Here is a 25,941-nt window from a genome sequence, read left to right on the forward strand (position 1 = left end):
ATACTGTTTAATCTGAGAAAGACTTAATAATGAAATACTGTAATATCTCAATGTCTCATGCCATGAGACTTTGTCACACCTCTGCTTATAACCTTTTATATCTTTTTGCAAATTCAAAACTATAATTTTAATCCTTAGATTCCTTTTTATCTGCCTGTTCTAACCAAGACCTGGGCAAAGACAGGTCTAAGGTTTCACACGTGAGTGTGTGCTCGGACAGTATTCACACACACATTAGAATATTTTCTACTCAAGTTCGTCCTGTCTTCAAAAATCTAACAGCATGTCTGTATATGTGATTTTTGTTCCCACTGGTGGTTAAAGCTATCTCTCTCAAAGACAAATGGATCGTCAAGCACCTAAATGCACCGACGAATGTGCTCACACTGACACACAAACACACACACACACACCCACACACACACCAACACACACACACCGGCCAGTACATCTCTGTCAATTAACATCACAGATTAGGTGCTGTATCCTGTCTGACGGACACATAATAATGCTAATTCAATGTCCTGACAGAACTTCTTAGTTGCAGGTGTTTCTTTGTGTATGTTTCTATGTCGTTCTGAGTTTTGTGTTTTCATGCTAATCTGCGTGTTCATAGATCTCTGTCTGTATCACAATGTTTTTTTTGTGTGTGTTTTTTGTAGACTTTTCTGCACTTCAGCAAATAAGAAAAGGCCAAGTGAAAACACAAAAATGTTTATAGAAAACTATTTCAATGAAGATGTTAACATTAGGCCACAAACATTAGGATTATAAAAGCGTAAATGATTGTACACATTGTTGTTGATCTATAGCGATGTTATGCAATGTTTATAGGGGATGTGACAAAATCTCAGGATAATAAACATCATGATGCTTCTTATTTAATAAAAATCTGTGTTTCACATAAAGAGCTGGCGTTTTGGTCCTCAAGGGAAAACGTACAGAAGTGACTTGAGTGATGTCACACTAGCAGCAGATAAAAATATGGCAGTTGTGCCTTGAATAAGTTTGTGTTGTTTATTGGCAAATGCCGTCAGTAGCGAGTTGTGTTTAGTAGGCTCACCTTTGCTATTGAGGTTACCGGACTGGGACTGCAAACCATTTTCTTCTGACCCTTTTCCGAAAGGATTTTGTGACTTTTGATAGTTTTTCAGGAGACAAAGGTACCTCAGAAATACATTTAGATGCATTGCAATAGACATTATTCCTTCATAAGCTGGAGCTGCTTCTATGCATGTTTGCATCATGAAACCAGCCACAAGGAGCAGAATGTGCTACAACAACAGGGAAAGACCAACTAAGAGAAGTGTGATGAAGAGTGATGACATGAATTAAGATATAGTGCAAAGCTGAAGCCCTTATTGAATGCAGTTTACTTTGTTCTAACTGGTTTTGATTTGCATTAACTTGCTTTTTTTGCAATATTTCAACATAATTTAAGTAAGTTCAAGTAATTCTGTTTGGGTCCAATTTAAAGATAATATTACGAATCAGAAACAGGATCCAAGATTCAGCCAGACATAGTACTGACAATTTAAAAGGTTTATTCAGCCACAGGAAAACGTCACTCAGGTAAAACTCCACACAGCTTCTGGGAATCACTGCTTTTGTCTTGAGTAGAACTTGAAACCCAGAGGGGAAACCTCGGTGGGGGGCAGGCAGTTATCTCCACAGCACAGGTAAGATGTGACTTCAGGCTGAATAATCCAAGGGCAAGGCTGGCTCAATAATCCGAGGACAGAAACAGGGTCAATGATCGGAACAAGAGACGTCAGGCAAGGGGCAGGCAGAGGCATAAACCAGATGCAAGAAACAGGGTCAAAACCAAAATCCAAACAGTCCGACAGGGAGCAGGCAGAGAGGCAAAAATCCAAGACGCAAGGCAAGGTCAAGAAACAATGATCAGACAGGAAGGAACGCTGGATATCTACTCACACAATGGCTTTCAAAAATCTGGCACCGTCTGCTTGTCAGAGTGAGTATATATCAGGGAAGACACAGGTGCTTGGCATTCCACAGATTGCACTACACTGCAGCAGCCACCAGGTGCATCTCATCTGCTGATTGCAGCCAGGGAGACAGGGTAGAGCAGACGTGCCAGAATCATAACAGATAAATCAAATAGTAAATGCTGCTTCGGTTCAATCTATGGTTCTCTTAGGAATAATTGTAAATTTCTGCCTTATATTAGTGGTGTAACCGATCATACACTCAATTGCCTAAAGTAAAAGATAATGAGAAGGAGGTGCTTGCCCAGGGCAGCATTCAATGTAAAAACCTCTACTACACACACAATTTATAATCCGCAAATAAGAAGTTGCTAAATGGTAGCTAACATCCTTCAATACCAAATACAAAGCTGTAGATCTGTGGCAAGGAACCCTAATGCTGTGGTGAATTTCTGATTCAAAACCCAATGCAGTAAAGACAAGAGTAGAGAATACCAATACCCATCAGCTAGTACAGCAGTTGGTTACCATAGAGACTGAACGTATACTGGTGAATGGACATTGTAGCTGACCAAAGATGTGCACTGATTTCTTGGGCAACTCTTCCCACTGCTTGGGTCTAGGCATATGTGGCAGCAGGGAGAGGAGTAATTATATTTCTTTTGTCTGCAAGATATCTTGCAGAAAAGAGAAACTCAATTTCGTTGTATTTCATTGAATAGTTTTGATATATGTGTGTTCTATATTAGGATTGCAGTGCCACATTACACTAAGTTAAAATTAAAAAAAGATGGCTTTCACTTTTTGGTAACTCACAAGACTGAACACACTATAAGTCAATTTCTATCAAGCTTCCAAGTGTGAATAGTAAAGTAATGTGGTCACCTATAGTCTTAGACTGAGCAACACAATTGTAATATTATAAAAAAGAAGCATAAAATAGATAGAAAGATTTTGAATTCTCCGTCTTAGATGACTGGTAAGCAGCCTTTACATAAACAGAATGTTGTACATCATAAAATGACACTGCCACAATTAGCATGTATGAAGCTTGTCATCAGCTACTGTATCAGTTTTAGGTGCCTTGTGGTACAATATTGTCATCCTTCCTGCCTTTCTGCTGAATGGAGTGATATTTCCTTAAATTGCGTCATGGAGCAAGCTCCTGCTTTAGTGTGAAAGTTTTCCAACATGCTCTTGTTTTTGTCTTCCCTAGTTTTTGGCATTTAAATGTTGGCCTCATGGCATTTAACAAGATAGCAGAGCATCATTTTCTGATCCCAGCATGGTAGATCAGAGGCTTATGACTTCCTACAGGTATAAAATCATCTCAGGTCACGCTCACCTTGTCTCATCCTATTGGACACCCACAACCCCCGAGCTTTCGGTTTGAAGTCCTGTGGCTTGTCAGGGATGTAGTGTGTGAGTAAGCGGAGATGACAAAGTGATCCGATCATGAGATGAAAAGTCACATTCTGCTCGGTTTCTGTGCCTCATGATGTTTTTGAAACAAACGTCAGACTCTTCACAGGATTTTCAAGTTCTGCTTGGTGGTTTGCGACAACTCTGCCTCATCACCTCGGCTGGAGACTTAACAGCAACACAAATGTGAGTTCCTAATACTTCCCAATGAAAGCCTGTGTTGCTAAGCAACTCGCAGCCCGCAGTGGCAAGATACAATGGTGTTTCCTGGCTGATGAGGGAAATGTGTGTTATGTGTGCATGTGTTTGTGTGTGGACATGTTGTGCATTGAACCCATAAGTAATGCAATTCATATATAAAACTCGCTGACTGGGTCTCTGTATCCATATGAAGGCATTCTGTGAAGCTCTTCTGGCAACTAGGATAAAATGAGATAATAAAATTGGTCCTTTTCTTTCACATCTCTCACATAAAAATTGATCTCTCCTTATAATTTCTCCCGAGAGACCCCATTGTGTCAGTGTGATAGTTGGTGGATTGTATGCATCCGTATTCATGAGCAGGGAGTTGGAAGACAAAGATGCAGCCTTTTTAAATGGATAGCATCTTGGAGTTTGGGATACATTTATCAATAATAAAAGCTGCTAAAAGTTTAATGGTGTTTACTTTCACCCCTGTTGCCTGATGATCCCTTCCTGTTCGTCATGTTTTTCCTCTCTCAAATGCTCAGTCTCGCACCTTCCATTTTCCTTTCCTTTGCTCAGTCTTTTCCCCATCCATCCTCGCTACTCAGCTCTCGGCCATTCTTTGCATCCCCCTCTTTCCACCACCCCCTCCTCTCGTATGGCATACACTGATATAGCCAATACAAAAATATGCCACTATTTTCCTCCACCTCCCTAACTCCCTAGCTCCTGACTCAGGCTGCTGATAAGCCCTGTCAGCGAGCGGTTGGGATATGCAGTGGTACACCAGCAGGATTTTCCACGCAGTTAGTCAAGATGCTTTGCCGTAACACAGGGGGCCGTAGAGCACAGAGGCATTCCTCTTGGCATTCCTCTGCAGCAACATATTCACAAGCTCAAAGCCCCTGACAGAAATTTGATGAAACATCATATTAACATCTATGCAGGCCACAGATGCCAATATGTCTTGCGGGGTTTTTTGTGGGTGTTTTAAGGACAGTTCAACATTTTTCTAAAGACTGCATTAAGACTGTTAATTAGCTTCCTTCATCTCTTTTACTACAAGGCAAGGCAAGTTTTTTTAATTTAACAACATTCATACTTAAAGCAATTCAAATTACTTAACATAAAAAGAAAGTACATTTAAGAAAAGTTATATTTACATCAGTAAAATGGAAGTCTAATGCTAATATAGATCTCAGAACATCCATGCATGGTCTATACCCACTTAGGCAAATGGTGCCTATGTCCTGCTGTCATTAGGCACAAGATGGGTCATACCCTAAACAGGTCATCATTCCATCATAGGGCAACACAGAGCCACAGGACACACAAGCATGCACGCACACACTTACTCCCTAAAGCAATATTAAGTGAGACAATTTAACCTAATTTGGTTTGGGAAAAATCCTAGGAGGAGCTGGAGTACAGAATTGATGAATGCAAGTGTATTGCAGTATAACCTGGTTATGTAAGAAGGAATCCCTCATTTTTTTTAAAGTGCTATGGAGTTCTTGTGGCTTGTCCATTATTACACCTAGCTTTGGTCCTCTTTCTTTAGCTTTATTGTGTCTAGTTGAGTGCTCTTTTCTAATTTTAGCTCTTTTGGACCTAAAACAAGGATATGTGTCCTTCTTACGTTAAAATGGAGGAAATTGAGCTCCACCCGCTCATTAATATTATGGACATACTTACATTGTGACTTCAAGGAACTACATAATGACACTTTGACTGCAGTCCATCAGTATGTTGTGATCAACCATGTCAATCCAACACTGTAGCATGAAATCCCTGTCTGATGCCCTCAATATGTAGGCACACATGTTGCATCTGCTGCAACTTATTTTCTCTCCAAATAAAAAGGGACATATTGTTATGGTCGTAATGATGTATCCACTGGTAGTTATATCTGAAGCTGTGTGACATTCTTATATGTGTAATTATACTATATTATAAAACTACATCTGTCAAATGCCCAATGGGCATACTGTGGACACAAACAATAATTGAGCAAGACAAATTAATAAATAGACACTTTTAAGAAGTGAAGCTTTCCAGCAGGAGAGAAGCAACAGGGGACCTGGGGTTAGTGTTATACACCATTCAAAACAAACAAAAAGGGTTTTTTGGTGATTTTGCACCTTTCGTCCGCACGCATGTTTTTGGTGAGAAAAGTAGGGGATTGGTTTACAACACTGCTTGATGAAAAAATGTTACAGAAGAACACCTATCACATGCCCACAATTACTTTCCATGCTAGACACAAAAACAACAGTGGAGACATTTTTACAAGGTTTTACAAGTTATTTTGCCATGTTTTAGACTAGCATCACTTTAGCCATGATGCAGATCTTTGCCTTTCAAATTTTAAAGGCATCCTTGTCAGCTTTATCCCCACATCCTGGTGCGACATGTATATTGCAGAGTTTTAAATGGAATCCACCTCTTTGTAGATACAGTTGCACACAGTTTTTGAAGGAACTCTGCTGGTAGGTTGTTTTAAACATCTTGAAGAACTAACCACAGATCTTCTGTGGATGTAAGCTTTCTCACATCCTTCTGTCTCTTCATGTAATCCCAGACACACTCGATGATGTTGAGATCAGGGCTCTGTGGGGGCCATACAATCACTTCCAGTATGTCTTGTTCTTCTTTACGCTGAAGATAGTTCTTAATGACTTTGGCTGTATGTTTGGGTTCGCTCACTTAGCATTTTGTAAATTGATAAAACTAAATCATTTCATAAATCATCATTTATTTTTCAAGCATTCTTTGTTTAAAGTATTTTTTTTTCAGACCTGAAGTGGAATGAAATTTATTGGATGTGTCAAACTTGTTTAACAAATGAAAAACTGAAAAGTGGGGCGTGCAATATTATTTGGCCCCCTTGCGTTAATACCTTGTAGCGCCACCCTTTACTGCAATTACAGCTGCAAGTTGCTTGGGGTATGTCTCTATCAGTTTTGCACATCGAGAGACTGAAATTCTTGCCCATTCTTCCTTGCAAAACAGCTCGAGCTCAGTGAGGTTGGATGGAGAGCGTTCGTGAACAGCAGTCTTCAGCTCTTTCCACAGATTCTCAATTGGATTCAGGTCTGGACTTTGACTTGGCCATTCCAACACCTGGATATGTTTATTTGTGAACCATTCCATTGTAGATTTAGCTTTATGTTTTGGATCATTGTTTTGTTGGAAGATAAATCTCCGTTCCAGTCTCAGGTCTCTTGCAGACTCCAACAAGTTTTCTTCCAGAATGGTCCTGTATTTGGCCCCATCCATCTTCCCATCAATTTTGACCATCTTCCCTGTCCCTGCTGACAAAAAGCAGGCCCAAACCATGATGCTGCCATCACCATGTTTGACAGTGGGGATGGTATGTTCAGGGTGATGAGCTGTGTTGCTTTTACACCAAACATATCGTTTTGCATTGTGGCCAAACAGTTCGATTTTGGTTTCATCTGACCAGAGCACCTTCGTCCATATGTTTGGTGTGTCTCCCAGGTGGTTTGTGGCAAACTTTAAATGAGACTTTTTATGGATATCTTTGAGAAATGGCTTTCTTCTTGCCACTCTTCCATAAAGGCCAGATTTGTGCAGTGTACGACTGATTGTTGTCCTATGGACAGACTCTCCCACCTCAGCTGAAGATCTCTGCAGTTCATCCAGAGTGATCATGGGCCTCTTGGCTGCATCTCTGATCAGTCTTCTCCTTGTTCGAGATGAAAGTTTAGAGGGACGGCCGGGTCTTGGTAGATTTGCAGTGGTCTGATACTCCTTCCATTTCAATATGATTGCTTGCACAGTGCTCCTTGGGATGTTTAAAGCTTGGGGAATCTTTTTGTATCCAAATCCGGCTTTAAACTTCTCCACAACAGTATCTCGGACCCTGCCTGCTGTGTTCCTTGGTCTTCATGATGCTCTCTGCGCTTTGAACAGAACCCTGAGACTATCACAGAGCAGGTGCATTTATACGGAGACTTGATTACACACAGGTGGATTCTATTTAACATCATCAGCCATTTGGGACAACATTGGATCATTGGATCTGCTGTTCACGAACGCTCTCCATCCAACCTCACTGAGCTCGAGCTGTTTTGCAAGGAAGAATGGGCAAGAATTTCAGTCTCTCGATGTGCGAAACTGATAGAGACAAACCCCAAGTGACTTGCAGCAGTAATTGCAGCAAAGGGTGGTGCTACAAAGTATTAACGCAAGGGGGCGGAATAATATTGCACACCCCACATGTCAGTTTTTTATTTGTTAAACAAGTTTGACACATCCAATACATTTCATTCTACTTCACGATTGTGTCCCACTTGTTGTGGATTCTTCACAAAAAATTTGAGTTTTATTTCTTTTTGTTTGAAGCCCGAAATGTGGCAAAAGGTTGAAATGTTCAAGGGGGCCGAGTACTTTCGCAAGGCACTGTATATATATATATATATATCTCATTTGTTGTGGGCTGTGTAGGCTTATAAGAACACATTTGATCAATATTGTATCAAGATTGATACATCATTAATGTATCATTTATTTCTGCCATGACTGATAAGGTAGAGTCTTCAAATGAATTATTAAACAACTTTCTAGATAACCTCCCTGTTTGTCGATTGGACATACACCAGGAAATACAGGTACCTATGTGAATGCAAGCTAATGCAAGAGCACACATCCACATATTTATGCTGGATGACAGTGACAGATAGCACATTACAAAGGGCTGCTGCAGTCGCATTCAATATTTCATGAACATCCTTCCTCTTTCACTTTTGTCATTTTTTACCCCCTTTATGGCATGTTCAGCACTCTTTCTGGAAGAAAAAGTTTTATTTTTGTCCTTCTACCTCCATACTAATAGTGGGTAAGACAGTGCAGAGAGAAAAGTGAAAGGTGAGTCTAAACAAAGTGCTTTGAAGGGTTTGGAGAATTGAGGAATTGACATAAGCTGAGCAGGATGGATGAGGCAGCAGCATCTGTCATTGACTGCCTTCCTTCCTGTTTTGATTACCTTCACATGTCGTGGCTGAGGTTTTATGCTTTGTAAAGTTTTCTCTTGAAAAACAGCATTCCTCTTCTGAGTAAAAGAAGGGCATCTGGCTGTTATGGTACTACGAAAAAGAATAACATTGTTGTCAGAATGTCTTCTGAAAGCCACCGTTTTAGAACCATCTAAGGGATTTCCTGCAAGAGGTTTACTGTACTGTTGCTATCTACTCTTCTAGGCAAATCTTCTAAAATGACAAATCTTCTAAGCTGTATCTGTTTTTGTATTTTTTTTTGTGTCATAATCTGTATATTAGCAGGCAGGTGCTACAAATATAATGTGTGTGATTAACTGATGTTCAAATGGATAATATAAGCAAGTGTGAGCACTGCTTTAAAAGTATTCTAAAGGTATTCTTAGTCCTACACTTAAATGAATCTGTGCAATGCTCAGAAAATTGCAAAACGCCTTAGTACTGTACATTTAAAGAGTATAGCTTGATCAGAATGGTTCCCAGCAGAAAACCTCTCCAGAGCATGGCAGCACAGCATACATTTCCAAAGCGGTGTCTGAACAGATGTCTGGTACAACATCCAACTATGAGCACCACCACCACCATGTTTAACCACGACTGTTGAACATGGTGGTGGAAGGGTGATGATTTAAGTTTGTTTTTTGCAGCCATTGGATTTGGGCACAGAGCATTGAATCAACCATTACCTTTTTTGTGTGTACCAAAGTGTTTTAGAGTTAAATGTAAAGCTACGTTTCTGTAAACTTACTTACTCATTGCAGAAATTTTATTTTTCAATACATCAAATTACTTTCCAAACCTGCTTAATACAGATAAAGGGTTTCTGTGCCTGGTGAATATTTCCAGTGGTCATTGAGCAAGAGGCAAGATACATCGGTATTTGAAGGACTGCAAAAAATCTACAACATAAATGATAAAAAAGACACCTTCCAACAGGACGATGATGCTAAACATAGAGAATAAGCTACAACAGAATGGTTTAGATTAAGGCTGCAAAATATCAGGAAAATATTTAATCATGATACTATTACTGGATATTGTGATACCAATATTAATAAGCGACATCCTCGCGACACATTTTTTACCATTACACATTTTTTTACACATTTTACCCATGTCCCCCTTTATTCTCCATGAGCTTTACCATCTCAGCATTAATGATATCCATCAGGTTTGAGCATTAAGGGCTGTTAAAGTTCATCCAACTGGCCACATACTGTATATTATTGATATGCAACACTTGAATGCATGACACTGTATCCTACCAAAAAATGCACCCAAGTGGTCCTTGATTGGATGTTGCGCATATTGTGATGATTATTATAATTTCATATATTGTGCAGCTTTAGTTTAGATGAGACAATATTCATGTTTTAGACTGGACCTGTCAAAGTCAAAACCTAAATAACTTTAAGAATCTGTAGCAAAACTGGAAAATCGATCTTCATAAACTCCATTCAATCTCACTAAGCTGGAGCCATTTTACAAAGAAGAATGGCCGAAAAACTTTAGTCTCTCAAGATGTGCAGAGTTACAGAGTGCTCGAAGGGACATGGGGAGATTTTTTTCTTTTGCCTCCCCACGCAGTGGTTCTTCTTATCCCAAGCATTTCATTTGCGTTCACTTGCAATACTTTTTGCACTACCACGCAAAACCTTTGTATTCCCTCGCAAAAGTTGTCAATCAACTTGAAAAAGCTGTGCATTTTGGAACAGCAGCACACATGTAAACTGCTCACAAAACAAACAGCACTGATATTGCATTGATATGGTTTATTTGTCATATGCAGGTTAACAAACAGTCAACAATGCAATGAAATGCTTAGGATAAGAAGAACCAATCAACTCACTATAAAAAGAAAAGCAAAAACAAAAACAAATGCACTAATGTTGTGCAATAAAAAGTTGTCTGGTTTAGAAACTATCCCACAAAGTATTGCGAGATAACGCAAAGACTAAGGCGTGAGAACGCAAAGAGTATTCCGTGGGAACGCAAAAGTATTGCGAGGGGATTCAAAAGAAAAAAAAATCCCCCCATGTCCCTTCGTGTGCTCCGTACAGAGTAGATGGAGACAAACCCCAAAAGATCTGCAATTGCAGCAAAGATGATTCTAGAAATTATTGACTCAGAGAGGATGCAAACAAATGCATATCAAACTGATTTTTATCTGTAAAAAAAGAAAAAGTAAACTGAACAATTCTTCTTCTTTTTAACTATGCATTATTTTGAGTTAGTCTATCACATAAACGGTGATGTGTCTAGTAAGTAAAACAAAAACTAATTTAATTACTTACCTGAGTGAATGAATAGCAGATATGTTTGCAGCAGCTTTTGATATAACTTTATCATTTTTGGTCAGAGACAAAGTTTAAGAGGAAAAGTGTGACTAAGGCCAAGACTGTGTAGTATGTGATAAATTGAGTGGAGAAGAGACAAATGCAGAAACACGTCCAACTTAAACACAATTAATAATAACTATTCAGAGTGGCTTGCCAGTATTGATTGCCCCTAGTACTTCTATGGGCACTCAATACTGCATTAGTCTACCTCATCTCAACCTGCTGAAGTTTCATTCACCCAGTCGAATGAAAAAATGAAGAGCTGAACACAACATCAAAGGATAATTTGAAACTGTATTTTTAAACATCAAACGTCACTGTTACCCTATTTTACTTGGACTCCTGCTTTATTTTTTACTTGCGTCCTGGTGGATGGTGTCAGATCAGTAAGTGATTAAAATCAGAGGAAATCAGCAGCGAGATGCAGGGTAAAACATTATGCTAGCCCTTTGTTTTTCCTTCATTAAACAAAGAGAAAGGGATTTTTATCATGTGCATGTTTTATATGTGCATAAGCATTAGCATGACAGAGCAAAAGTGTGTGAGAGTGGAAGTAATGAGGAGAACCCAAGAGAGCAGAACACAGAGTGTGTTTTGAGGTGCTGATTAGTTTGATTGTGTTATTTCTGTGTGTGTCTGTGGAGCAGAGCATGCAGCCCCCTTGCTTTCAGATTTTGACAGAGCATATCCCTGTGTATCTTCACTGTAATTGAATCAATCCCTCGGGGCGTCACTGCTTGTCGGCATGCTGACACCATGAAGGTGCGTTTGTGTGTGTGTGTGTGTTAACAGTAAGAAAGTACACTTAGAAACACCCCGTCCTTTGTTTAATTATAGACCGTCAGATGGGAAGGCTGAGGAAGAGAATGAAGGCAGGAAAGGAAGACATATTGATTAATTAGTCCAATTATTCATATTTAATGTTTTGCATTATGATATATATCTGCTTTAACTTGGATGCTTGTCTTGTAATAGATCCAGATTCCCAAGATCACTGGTTTATAATATACACTGCTCAAAAAAATAAAGGAAACACTTAACACAATATAACTCCAAGTAAATCAAACATCTGTGAAATCAAACTGTCTTAGGAAGCAACACTGATTGACAATCAATTTCACAGCTGTTGTTCAAATGGAATAGACAACAGGGGGAAATATTTGGTGATTATCAAGACACCCTCAATAAAGGAGTGGTTCTCATCAGGAGCATGCCCAGGCGTTGTAGGGAGGTCATACATGCACGTGGAGGCCACACACAATACTGAGCCTCATTTTGACTTGTTTTAAGGACATTACATCAAAGTTGGATCAGCCTGTAGTGTGTTTTTCCACTTTAATTTTGAGTGTGACTCCAAATCCAGGCCTCCATTGGTTAGTAAATGTGATGTCCATTGATGATTTTTGTGTGATTTTGTTGTCAGCACATTCAACTTTGTACAGAACAAAGTATTCAATGAGAATATTTCATTTATTCAGATCTAGGATGTGTTATTTGAGTGTTCCCTTTATTTCTTTGAGCAGTGTATAATGGAAATTTTTTTAACTTATGAGGTCTGATTTCCACCAGTAAAACATCCATCTCTTTGGTTGAATGCACCATTTCACAGAAAGCTAACTGGGCTGGAACAGTCTGGTGTCAAGATACAAACTCAATGATATGCAAAATAAAGTCCAACCACTACATACTTGCTGTATCAGTGTAAGCGACAATTATTACAGCCTGTATCTGCTTGAGACTCTTCAGTCAGTCAGTCATTTTCTACCGCTTATTCCATAGTGGATTGCAGGGAAGCTGGTGCCTATCTCCAGCAGTCTATGGGCGAGAGGTGGGGTACACCCTGGACAGGTCACCAGTCCATCACAGGGCAACACACCAACAACCATGTACACACTCATTCACACACCTAAGGGCAATTTAGAGTTACCAATTAACCTAACCGGCATGTCTTTGGACTATGGGAGGAAGCCAGAGTACCCGGTGAGAACCCACGCATGCACGGGGAGAACATGCAAACTCCATGCAGAAAGACCACAGGCCAGGAATTGAACCCAGGACCTTCTTGCTGCAAGGCAACAGTGCTACCAACTGCGCCACCGTGCAGCCCTGTTTGAGACTCTTGTTTTGAATTAATAAAGAATGTAGTCACCCGGTCGTTTAAACAGTTGTCTAAGAGGGATCACATGTTGGGGTAAATGTTGTAGTTTTTGTGGCAAGTGGAAGATGGAAACATTGACAGAAAGACCGGCTACAAAGGTGGATGATGCAAGTCAGCATTAACTTTCAATTGATGGTAAAGTAAATGGTTAAGGTCTTTTAAAAAAACTTAGAGTGCATGTGATTGTTTCTAATTTAATATCTATAACACTTATACTGCCCAAAACTAATTGGCTAAATCTACACTAAACAGAGGTCATTCAAAATACAGTTTGAGATTTGGGAAACCTCTTCTTCTATCAATGAAAACTCAGAACGATCAAACAAATCAATGCTTTTTTGAATTCTGGAAACTTGGAATCTTAGATATATATAGACCTGGCACACTTGAACGTAATCTTTCTACCCTATTTAAAAAAACATTTTGTGATTTATAGTCTTTAAACTATTTGTGAAGAAAATAAAAAGGTAACAGTGTCTTACAACTACTACTAATTAATTTAGTGGTAGTCTCCTGTCAGGATTTAGATATTTTGGAAATTTTTGACTTTATGGTTTTGTTTACTTTTTAGCTAGATGTTTCTTGTTTGTGGTTTTGTATTCATGTTTATGGCTTTCTGTTTTCTGACAGTTTCTTCTGCCTCCCAGTGTGTCCTCCTCTTGCCCTTAGTTCCCTTGGTGTTACTTTCCTATTTATTTACTTAAAATGGTTTCCTTATTATTATTATTATTACTATTATAGTTCTCTGGTTCCCTAGCTTTGCTCTCATTTTGTGTCTTGTATGTTCATGTTTTAGTATTGGTTCCCTTGCACTCTCCTATTTATCAGTTTTCCTCTTTAGTTATTAATTACTCGGTTTTAGTTCCCCTTACACTCAGTGTCCCTCTTAGCTTAGTTCCTCTAGTTCATCTTTATTCTACAGTCCTTCCTTTTTAGGCTAGTCTTAGTTATTGTTTACTTTTATTCTAGTCCTCGTTTCCTCTGCTTCATTCTCAGTTTGTTCTATCAGTGTTGGGTTAGGTTTGTTTACTTTTGTAGTCAGTGTTTCCTTATGGTTTCTATTTTGCTAAGTTCTTATGTTGTTGTGTTCCCTCCAGTTTCTCAGTTTCCTTTAATTCATGTTTTTTCTTGATTCTTATGCTTTATTTATCTTGGTCTATAGTTTCATTTTGCTCTGCTCACTGTCTTGTTAATTAGTATCTTTTCTCATGCTTTAGTCTTCGTATTAGGTTCACCTGCCCCTCTGTCTTCCCGCATGCCTGTTCAACACCTGTGTCTGTTTCCCCTGATTACCTGCCCTACTGTTCCATGTCTACCTTCGTCTGTATTTAAGTTAGTGTTTGTCCTTTGTTCCTCGCGGTGTTGTTAGTCTATTTAGTCTGTCTGTTCCTACTGTTTGAGGTTTATCCTGCGATCCAGAAACCAGGACTGTTTATGGCTGAACTTTGTTACCTTGGATCTCTGTGAAACCTGCACAGGAAATTGTAAGTTGGCTCACCTCATTAAAGAAATAACATCTCACCAACAATCTCTGCTCGTCCCCCACCTCTGGTCCACCGATAAGATTGACGTTATGACAGACTCCTAGTTTGTCCAATTCCCCACATCACATCCCTCTCTTTGCTGTTATAATGTATTTCCCAAATTGTTAGTAGATAAAAAATGTCTACATTCTCTTCTCTTTCTTGGCCAAGAATGCCTTAGATGAAGATAGATTACAGAGGCTCATAATAATTGGACCGTCAACACATAATGTGAGAAACCCTCACACTGTTACAATTATAGTCGCTGATTATATTGTCTCCATTATGAACACAACCATCATTTTCATGCCAGATGCCAAAACGCTGAAAGGGCATTCTTTCGAAGAGGCTTTATGCAAATTACTATCATGGATCAAGCAACCTCCATTAACCAACTTCTCCTTTCAACACAGTACAGGTAAAGATAATTCTAGGAAATACAAATGCAAAATTCTGAACACCTATTTGTCTTTGAAATGATACATTTTCCTTAAGCCTGATGGGTTACATAAAATATTCAAGAGATTGATTCCTTATTTAAAGCTTAACTGACAGTCTAGGAATGAAAGTCCCATGATCTTTGAGTGCCCCCAAGTGGACAAATATTAATTAGCTGAACGAACTAGAAGTAAGTCAGACTCCAGTGAGCCAGAACCACGTCAAGCATTCAGCATGCAAAGATGAATATATATTCTTCAATGCAGACAGAGCAACTGCATAGTACAGCATTTGCTTTGGTATTCTTATTGTTTTGGTGCAGCGTTTAAGCAGCACTTGCATCAATACTGTAGCAAGTGCCATATTTATATGGTTTTTAAGCTGTTCTTTCCTAAACTCAACCTAGTAGGTTTTTTGATTTCCACATTTTCCAAACAAACCTTATGCATACTCATATGCATAGATGGATGGATGAATGGATACATAGATGGATAGGTAGATGGGATAGATTGAAAGATGAATGGATAGATAAACAGATAATTTGTATTAAAACTAATGCTAGAAAACTATTGTGTTTATCATCTAGAATTTCTGTAATTTTCACCTAATCACATCTTTACAGATATTATCTAAGGAGGCCATTTTCCAATTTCAAGACGGCCTTTAGAAAATAGCTTAAGGTATAAAGATAAAAACGAAAAATGCTGTTGTCTTATGGGGATCCAAAAGTTCAGTAGCATTATTGCTCACATCATTGCTCATGAAGCATGTTGCATTCAGTAGATTGCAAATTCTGACACACAGTCAATGGCTATGTAACAGCACCTATTATAGTGAAGTGCTTTTCAGGGAAAAGAGATAAAAAACTAAGACATTCTGCTCCTTTTGCATTCCGCTTTTATGTCCAAACATTTTGTCCCCATAGTCCGTTCTTTAGATCAGTATTGAGGCATTTTATATTATGGCCATTAAATAATTACATGCCGCTATACCTTGGAAAAATAGTGGTGTCCCAAAGTACAACCAATCCTTCAGTCTCAAAGTAACAACAAGAAAACAAACTGACAGGTTATAAAAAATACCCAATACTTAACTGTATATCGGTCCTTCCATTCATTCTCTAGAACCACAGGACAACACAGGGACATAACCATTCATGTACAAACCAATCCTAATGTCAATTAGGAGTGGTTTGGGAGATAAATTAACCTACCATGCATTAGACTGTCAAAGGTGCTTGTATGGCCATTTAGGAAAATGAATTGCCCAGACCTAGTGGAAAACTATGCAGTTCAGGTTTGATCGGTCTAAATATTTTAGAATTGATGTAGAAAAGATTAAACCAATCAAGACTCATTGAAAAACTCTGTTACTCTGATTATGTAGCCATGTATTGCCAGCTAGCAAACGACAAGTCTAGTTGACTTTTTTTAGATCAACAGGGCATCTCAAGAAATGCCGCCTTTTTAAAATAATTCTTTAATATTTACTTTATATACCCCTAAGTCTCACTGAAATACAGCCTGGTGGCTCATTTAGACTTGCACTAAAATAGAGGCTAGCTGACCCAGCCTCAGTATGGGTTAGAGAGACGAATGATCATGTGGCAGCTAATGCTGTAAAAGACTGGCAGGTCGTTTTTCCTCTTAGCCGGTGTGCTCACATTTACCCTTCTCTATGAGGCGAATGTTTCTTTTAGGTCACACATCACACACTCCAACACACATGCAAGGGTGACAAACTGTCTATTCTGTCTAACTTTGTTAACCAGGCTGGGTGCTGACTGCAGCTTCAGTAGCAATCTATAATATATGGGATAATTGTTTGTGTTTCGGCATGCAACTCACAACATGTGGCTCTCTGTGTAGGTGTGTGTGCAGTGTTAACCTCCTTTTTGTACAGTCACCTCATTTGCTGGTGTCAGAGTTGTGTTTAAGCCCTAACCATTTTAAGTGCACCCACTTCGACCCCATATTGACTGAAATCATCCCAATCCAATTTGTCCTCTCATTTACTTTGTCCCAGTATCTCAGCATGTGTCTCTGTTGTTGCTCACACAGTTTGTAGCTGCTTATCCAGTTCCCTCACCAATAATTTGACCATTTACCAGGAAGCCTTCCTTGCAGATCCTTAGCTAATGCTGTGGAATGGGAGCTGTTTCAACCACAGGTGGGTTTTCTCCCGCTTCCCTTGACTTCCCCTCAGTGGGGCCCATTTTGCACTTGAAAGCAGTTTTTGATTGTAAACTGTGTACTGCCTTTAAGTCTGCATGATTGAAGTCCCCACTACGTGCAGAGCAGGGTGCTTGCTCTGCCAGTGACTAATGCTGCTATGTAGAAGTGTAAACAGCAGTTACCAAGACTATGGTGAACTCTCTCAGGAGTTAGATGGGCCTACACTTAACAGTCACATATTTCAGGTCCGAGGAGCAGTGACAGTGTACAGTCATTGTGTTGATACACCAGCTAATGTACATGCAGAGCCCCCCCTCCTCTGGTCTTGCTAGAGTCCTGCGTCCTGTCCTGGCACTACGCAGTGTAGTTTGCTAGCTCTACAGCAGAATCCGGGACAGATGAGTGTAGACAGGTCTCTGTAACCAACAGAATGCAACTGTGTCTCCCGATTTTGTTTGTAGCTACCTGTAGCCTCAGTTCATCCATCTTGTTGGCAATGGTTCTGGCCTTGGTGAAATAAAGGCTGGAAATGGGTCTGTGTGGCTGTCTCCTTAGCCAAGCTAGTGCGTCAGCTGTATATGGCCTCACTTCTGCCTCCGCTTACAGTGGTGCCTTTCTTCTACCGATAGAAGCCATGGAGGTCCGAGACTTCTAGCCTGTCAACCGGGATCTAGTATGAGTTAAGAAATTCAGCTGTAACATGCCATTCAAAGCGAACTCCTATTTTAAGGAGATCACATCGAATGCAGTTGTTGGTTGCTACATAGAATGAGTCAAACAAGAGGCAACACGCATATAAACAAACATTTAAACCACCGGCTGGAAAAGCCTAGCCACTGCATCTGTGTGCTCCGCCATGTGTCTAACTGCCATCCAAGGATAATAAGGTCACTGGAGGAAAATCATCCTTTGTTTTATTGAGAGCCGTTTCATGCAAAATTAAATAAACAAATAAATACTGCTATTGATAAATTATTAATAAATATTCCATGAAATAAATAAATATCCCCATGAAATAAAAAAATAATTATGTTAAAAGAAATAAATTGTTATCTTGTTTTATTTCATTCATTTCAAGAATTATTTAATTTACTTTAAGATTTATTTAATTCACTTAAAGATTTATTTAATTTACTTAAAGATTTATATATTTATTTATTTCATAATGCAGTTTTATTTTGTGAGACATTTATTTTGTGAATCTACTTTACGTATTTCAGTGACTTTTACTTTTTAACCCCGTTTTTAATTTTAAGCTCTTTTTATTTGATTTTCTGATATTCAAATGAGGGGGCGAAGTTTTATCTGTGGGGCGGCGCTGGGACAGCAGGGCCGAGTTCAATTCGTGGCTGTGGCCAGCAGAAGCATGCCGCTGCCTGCCAGAAGACAGAATGCTGGAGGGTGCCAGTGGATTCTGCGAGGGTGCTAGACCGGCCATAAAAACCTGCCACGGCGGATGCCGCTGTTTTTGTGTGCTGCTTGTGGTCAATGCTTGTTGCTGTTTTCATTTTGTTGTATTGCCTTCCTTAACTCCTCCCCTCCACATGGTTTGAGCGAGCGTCCATGTTGGTGATCCTGCTGAACTGTGTGACTCTGGGCATGTTTCATCCCTGTGAAGACATCGACTGTGACTCTGAGCGGTGCAAAATTTTACAGGTAAGTCCATATTTTATGCATATTTTTTAAATTTGTGCACACAGTGATCAGATTCATACATTCTTAGTGTGAATAACCTAATTAGCTTAAATAACTCCAAAATATCCAAAATCAGTCCACAAAGACAGCAGTCCTGCATGTTTTGAATGTTTCTCTGGCTCAACATACTTTGATCAAATGAATTACCAGGCCTCTGGATCTTGATGACATGCTAAGGAGGTAAATCATCCACTAGATTTTTGTGTTGTGACACATCTAAAAATGTAAAGAATGCCAGCCCTTGAAGAGTGACACCCTTTATAACAAAGACTTATTTTTAAAGTGTTTTTTTAAAGTGTCCTTGCTCAAAATGCTTAGTCCAACTCTAGCTATCTAATTCGAGGATGATTTCTTTAAAACATGCTTGAAATCTCTTTTGTGAGCACAATCCAGGAAAAAAGAAGATGACCACCATCACTTGAATCTTCCAAGCAATAAAAATAGTCCAACATGGTCAGGGCCATCTACAGCAGTGGTCCCTCAACCTGGTACTCAGGGACCACTGTCCTGCTTGATTTAGATATTCACTGAAAATGAATGGGTCATTAACAGGCTTCTGCAGAACTTGTTGGCATGGTTAGGAAATGGGTTAGATGGATATGGTAAATGTAATCATTTGATTTAGGTTTGCTGAAGCAGATCCTATCTCAGGAAAGTGGACTCTAGGAAACAGAGTTGGGAACTATAAAATTTTTGTCACCAGTGCAAAACAGCTCAGCATTGGTGGAAGGTTTTGGACAATGGCCTTGAGACAGAAAGACAAAAAAACAAAAACAGAAAAGAAGCCACCTCTGTTAAAGAAACACATCAAGGACAACTAAAATTCTGCAGGAAGTACAAGGATGGGCAGCATAAGACTAGGGCAAACTTGTTTTTTGTCATGAATCCTGCTTCTGATTGTTTGGAATATCTGGAAAACCTATTTCTTTGTATGTAAAAAGTAGAGTTAATATTAGTGAATCCTTCTGATACTTGGGTTGCTTCTTATCCAAAAGAGTGGATTTTCTCACAGTTCCAGTCAATAATACTGCCATTGATAAGGAATGGGACCAAAGCGTCCTCCAAGAGGGAGCTTTAAGACCTAATTTCATGATGATCTAGGCATTTTCAGCTTGATGAAGTAAGTTTTTCAGATATTTCTCTTGTTAAGGGGTTTTGATAACATAGTCCCATCTGTTAGATCTAACAGTGCTGAGAATAGGAGCATTATCTTTCAAATGTCCTGATGCCCAAGCAGCAGGGGGATTTCCCTGGAAATCTTTGTAATTCCTTGTTCAGGAATATCACCCCCCATGATGGCTTAGACAGTCTAAATGGTTCCTTGGTTATCCTCCAGCCTGCATCCACATTCTCCATAGTTCCTTGATCAGTAATGTCTCTCTCCCCAAGCCTGCATCTACAGTCTCCATGGTTCCTTGATCAGTGATGTCTCTCTCTCTCATGGTTGCTAAATGGTGTCCTGGGTGTTTCGTAGTGCACGTGTTAGTGACTTCCATTGAAACTTTGGCCACAGAGCCAGTGGCTCATGAAAACTTAAATTTTGGATCTGTGACCAGGTACCTCCTGAGGTTTTAATCCCAGAACTGACCAAGTGAAGCTGTGATTAGTTCTCAAAAAGCAGGTGGAGAACTGTACATACCTTCAGGTGCTTATCAGACTGGTTTTAAAGTTGTAAGAGTGAATTACCAAAGTCATGAAGACGAAGGCTCAATACTGTAAAATATAGGTCTTTACATAAGTATGATGCATTTGCTAATACAAGCTTCTAGAATGTGTGTTTTGTTTTTGTTTCTTTATGTTTGGTCTGCCATAAATTTTTCTTTATAAAAAATAAAAGCCAAAAAGAATACACATTTGTGTCATCGCCCAAAGCGTTGGCTTTAACTGTAAGCGACATGAGCTTCCCCACCTCAAAGCAATCTCCCAGCAACCTGTTCAGAGCAGTGGTGAAGGCACTCTTGATTTCCTACATGGTGGCACAAATTATGTCTTTTCAAGCTTGACCTGACATTTCCCATAATGCTACTCAATTACAGCGTTTTGTGAAACCCCTTGCTACCAGGAAAATGCCTTCATCTTCCGGACCTCTCACCACCACTCTGTAATGCGAGCCTCTTCAGACAAATTGAGGTTATTCAGGTGATGTGTCTCATTTGGTCTGGCTTGATTAAGTTCTTCTGGAGTTGTTACTATTTATGATCTAACACTGTGCACTATTTACCCTGCTTGAGTGGCAATTCTGTGACTGGTAAAAATGACATGATAATAAAAAATATTTATATATTAATACTCCTTAACCTTTTTCACATTTTGAAACAATACAACCACAAACTCAATTTTTTTCTTTCTTGGGGTTTTATATGAATGACCAAAATTAAGTAAATGTGTGGTTTTCAAAAGGTTTTGCAGATAAAAATCTTGAAAGTGTGGTGTGAATTTATATTCTGTCTTATTTGCTCTGATGCCAAATAAAATCCAGTGATGCTTTCTAAAGTCGCCTAATTAGAAGTAGAATCCAACTTTGTGTGATTTATTCTCAGTGTAATTCCAGCTATTCTGGAAGGAGATTTTTTAAAGAGCTTTAGTGAATAAGCAACACCATCAACAGCATAGTGTTATGGAGAGGTTATAAAACACATGATTAGCACATGGAAGATTGTCTAGGGCAACAGTAGACCTACCCAAACATGGGTTGGTTCCTGGAAGCCAGCACTTTGACTGTACAGCTGTTAGTGAAGGCTGGTGGTTTTACTCCAGTACCTGCAGTGGCAGAGCAAAGTCTTACAAAAACAAACACTAAAACAAAAGCCTCTTAAAATGTATTTCTCACATGCCATTCAGGGCAGAACACACACACAAAAAAATTTATTATATTTTATTTCATTTATTTATATATTTTAATCTAGAACTTCTCTTTAACTTTTAAAGTCATAAAAGAAGATAACTTGGTCAAACGTAGAAAATGAGTCTATAATTAATTTTCTTGCTTGGCTTTTAGGTCTTTCGTACACTTACATTAAAGCATATTCATGTGGTGGCAGAATACTTGCAGAAGGCTTGTTTTTCTTCCAAAAGCAACAAGGAAGCTGGTTAAATCATATAGATTAAATACATCAAGAAGGATGATAGATCCTAAAAATGCAGATTTATAATAAAGGCAGATAATGACAAAGGGATATTAGTCTGTTAGGGTGTCTTAGTCATAGGACCTCAGTCAAAACCACAATCTGTGACACTCTCTGGCCAATCTGACGAAGCATAAGCTATAGAACATTTGGGAACAATTCATGCAGCAAAAGTTAGTTCTGCAAAATACTGACTCAAAGGAGCTGAATGCAAATGCATGTCATAAATTTTGAAACATAATTTTTCTGCTACTTTACAAACTTGCACAAAATTTCACTAAATTAGTTCATTTATCACTTAAAATCTTACTAAAATACACTGAAGTTTGGGGTTGTCCACCATAGGTGGACCTTTTGGCAGTCATCAATTTAGAGCTAAACATAAATACCAATGAACTGGTGATGTGTTTACATCAGATTTCATTCATATGCTTTTGAAAGAAATGACATCACATGATTATTCTGCAGCATTTGTTTGTCTTCTTTGATCATTATTCAATGAGACAGGTACAACCAACTGAAAGGCTTCCACTGGGATGAAGCAAGTAGATACACACAGCACATCATTCACACACCTAAAATCTTGTAATGCGGAACGACATCTGACATCCGAATGTCAAAACTCCCTGTTTGCATTGCACATCACAGGCCTGTGTGAGCATTATTTAAACAAAGGTAAAACAGTTGACGGAGCACACAGAGAGACTGGAGAAAGTGGCTTCGGAGAGAGAACTGCCGGAACAATTTTTTCCAGCATTCCTGTCCTTTGTAGTCCTCTCCTTTTTCATTACCTAAGATCATAAACAAACAACGCTGCATGCGGTGGGGGGCAGCAGGGGGTTGCCATTAATTTGTTGACCTGCTTTAACCCAACCAAAGCTAATGGAGATACAATGATGCTTGTATTGTAAAATACAGAGGAATAAAACAATTTCTGCGCCAAATGAGGAATCTGAGCGACGAGGCGCAGAGGGAATATATCAGTGTTATCATACTCTGTTCATCTTGTGCGGTGAGGGGATGAGGTGCTTGCTAAGTGGCTCCAAATAGATTGAACTAAGTCATCCTATTTTCTTGTCTGTTGACTCTGAGGAATGAGCAGCTTTGTCCTAAAAAGAGAAACCTCTGTCATTTATGAGAGAATAGACCTCCCTCTGTGCACTTTTTTTTGGGATTAGAGTGAGGTTAGTGGTTCAAACATTTATAGTCTTGACGCATTTAAGATTAACATTTATTTCAAGCTTCTAAAAGATGGATGCATCCACTTTCTTCTCTTTTACCTAATATGGAGTGAGATTTTGAGAAAACAAAGAGGGGGAAGTTAAGAAGGGGAAAGTAAGGAGAGAGATGGCTTGAGAGAAACTGGTTAACTGTGTCTGAGGCTGCATAGTTGGAAACTAGTCAGGGTGCTCATGTTGACCCATGTCTATCACACAGACAGGAAATATGAGCATCAGAACTGGACCTGGATGTTACTGTGACACATACCACTTCTACCCCTTCTGATGGAAACACCCTGCTACACCTTACTACTAAGCAAAAATTGTTTTCTGTTTAAGGAGCACCTCAACAAGTTCTACTTATTTACTTAACCTCCACATTTAAGCTTCTGTGAATGTTCTGGACTAACAGGTCAGATCTACAAAGTTCTCATGTCCCATTTTACAGTACTTAGAGAATCTGCTGTTAACATTTTGGTACCAGACACATCAGCACACATTTAGGAGTCTAGAGGAAACAATGCCTTGATGGTCAGTGCTGTTTTGATGCATCAACATGCTATTTGGTCATAATTTTATACCTCATCAGTGTATGAAGAAAGGACGAACAATGAGAAAAAGAACAGCAAAAATGGTAAAACAAAAAGACAGCAGAAATTAAAAAGGAAGTGGATGATAACGTGGAGGAAAACAGAATGTAAAAGGTGAATGTGTAGAACAGGAAGTGTTGATATAAAAGAAAAAGAGCCGAGGCCTAGAGGTTTGGATTCTAGTGTTGCCACGGCAGTCTGGACCCTTCCCTGCTTTCTAACCCTCCTGCTCCAGGTGTGATTTAAGTCAGCAGTTCTCCTCTGTAGAGCTTAGATGAACTCTCAGTCCAAAGGTTAAACGCATTGTTATTAATTCATCGCTTCCTCCATTTCAATCTCGCTGACATATTTAGAGATGGCAAAGGCATATGACCTACCCGCTTTATGTTGTGATCTGTTTCTAATCCCGCTTAAAGAGCTGGCGATTACACTGATTTTTCTATTTATCTATGTGAAAATCTCTTTTCCTTTTTCTGTCACCTGACTCCCTGATTGCCCTTATCAGAACTTGCATTATTTCTTAAATCTTGGTTTGACTTTATTTCATTTCTTTTAGATGTATTTGGTCAGGAACAGCCACATAGACAATGTTACAGAGTAACCATTTTCTTTAGCATGAGCCTTTAGCTACCACATAATTTGCAGACTAAGTCTCTATTTACACTTTTCTATAAAATAAAGTACAGTAAAAAAACACTTCATCTGAAATATTACTTAAAACATCATGTTCAAATATAAAGTGAAAATATTTTCTACGAAAATATTATTTTTTGATAAATTTGAAATATTCAAACCTTTAGGACCTCAAATGGACTTCCCTCATGATTTCCAGGATTTCAGCCATTGGGGAATGTACCACCATGTTTCTCTTGGGTGACTCCACAGGCTTTGCACCCATTGATTTAGGCAGTTCCTCATGCATATCCTCTTAAGCTCTAATCAGACTAGATAGGAGTCTATTAACTGCCCTCATTGGCCTTCCCATATGTAATGGTAGATGTCAGTTTGTGATTAAGCTGAGCCATCTGATGAGGCTCAGAGAATATTTTCACCATTCTCATGTTTTTTGCTTCCTGGATGAACATTACTTTGTGATTCTTTTTCTTTAGGGTACCCATTTAGGGAAAGATTCCCACACCATGATGCTGCCACTACCAGTATGGATGAAAACAGCCAGGTGTCGAGTAGTGCCGGTTGTGTTGAAATTATAGTGCATTAATATACCCTGGAAGAGTTTCTTCTCCATCATAAAGCAAAACAAGACAAACAACCATGTATGTCAGAACTGACTTAAAATACCTAGTATGTGATATATATGCCTGATACTATGGTATAAAACCTTCCCATAACAGGATGCCTGAGCTAACAAGCTTCTCACTGTCATGTAGCTTGGATTCAGTGTTCGGGAGTTGTTCAATAAACAATCTGAATCCTCTAAATCAATAAAGAACAATCTTGCTTAAATCAGCCCGTTCCTACATTAGCCCATAGTCCTATAATCAATTTGTCCTTTGCAACCCTTTTAGCCTGACATTTATTTCAGAAATGAGACTTTGCAGGTAGATCTGATCACCCTGAAGTTGATCATTGGCTGAGTCATTGTAATTTTGTCATTAAATCCATCCAAATAGTAGTTTTTCTTTTCCTTCAAAGTCTTTCTGGCTTTGGATTTCATTTGAATGCATTTGAAAAATATTTTCGGCGATCATTTTCTTGTCATATTTATTTATTTATTTTTTCTCTAATCAACATTTTAATCAGTCTGCCTTGTTCTTCTGAACACTGTCTGGAACGACCAATTATATTTCATTTTGCAGAGGAATGTACTGTAATCAGCATGTACAACATTTTCTGCTTTTAGCCTCCTGTTTATTTGCAGTTACTGATGTTGTTGATCTACACTGCAATTATTTTGAACCCTTTCAAAAAATAATTTGGTGACACATCAATAATGATGTATATAATGATTGTTGGATCTGGTGTTTTTTTATTACCTCTGCTACACCTACTGGTTTATTAGTTGCCATCTAGAAATTTAAATTCTATCAAAACCAGTGACTGATCTCAGTAGTGATGTTGAACACTATACAGCAGTAGATGGTAA

General features: G+C 38.9%; 1 protein-coding gene across 10 annotated transcripts in view; it reads left to right on the forward strand.

Moving 5' to 3' along the window:
* Window positions 1-25,941, forward strand: part of cacna1g (calcium channel, voltage-dependent, T type, alpha 1G subunit) — a 413,040-nt gene that overhangs the window by 136,044 nt on the left and 251,055 nt on the right. For all 10 annotated transcript variants that reach the window (XM_047377396.1, XM_047377397.1, XM_047377395.1 and 7 more), the window contains exon 3: window positions 18,752-18,863. In XM_047377396.1, coding sequence (XP_047233352.1) covers window positions 18,752-18,863 — 112 coding nt within the window. The remainder of the gene's footprint in view (window positions 1-18,751; window positions 18,864-25,941) is intronic.

Source organism: Girardinichthys multiradiatus, chromosome 10 (genome assembly GCF_021462225.1).
Source record: "Girardinichthys multiradiatus isolate DD_20200921_A chromosome 10, DD_fGirMul_XY1, whole genome shotgun sequence".
NCBI classification, from domain to species: domain Eukaryota; kingdom Metazoa; phylum Chordata; class Actinopteri; order Cyprinodontiformes; family Goodeidae; genus Girardinichthys; species Girardinichthys multiradiatus.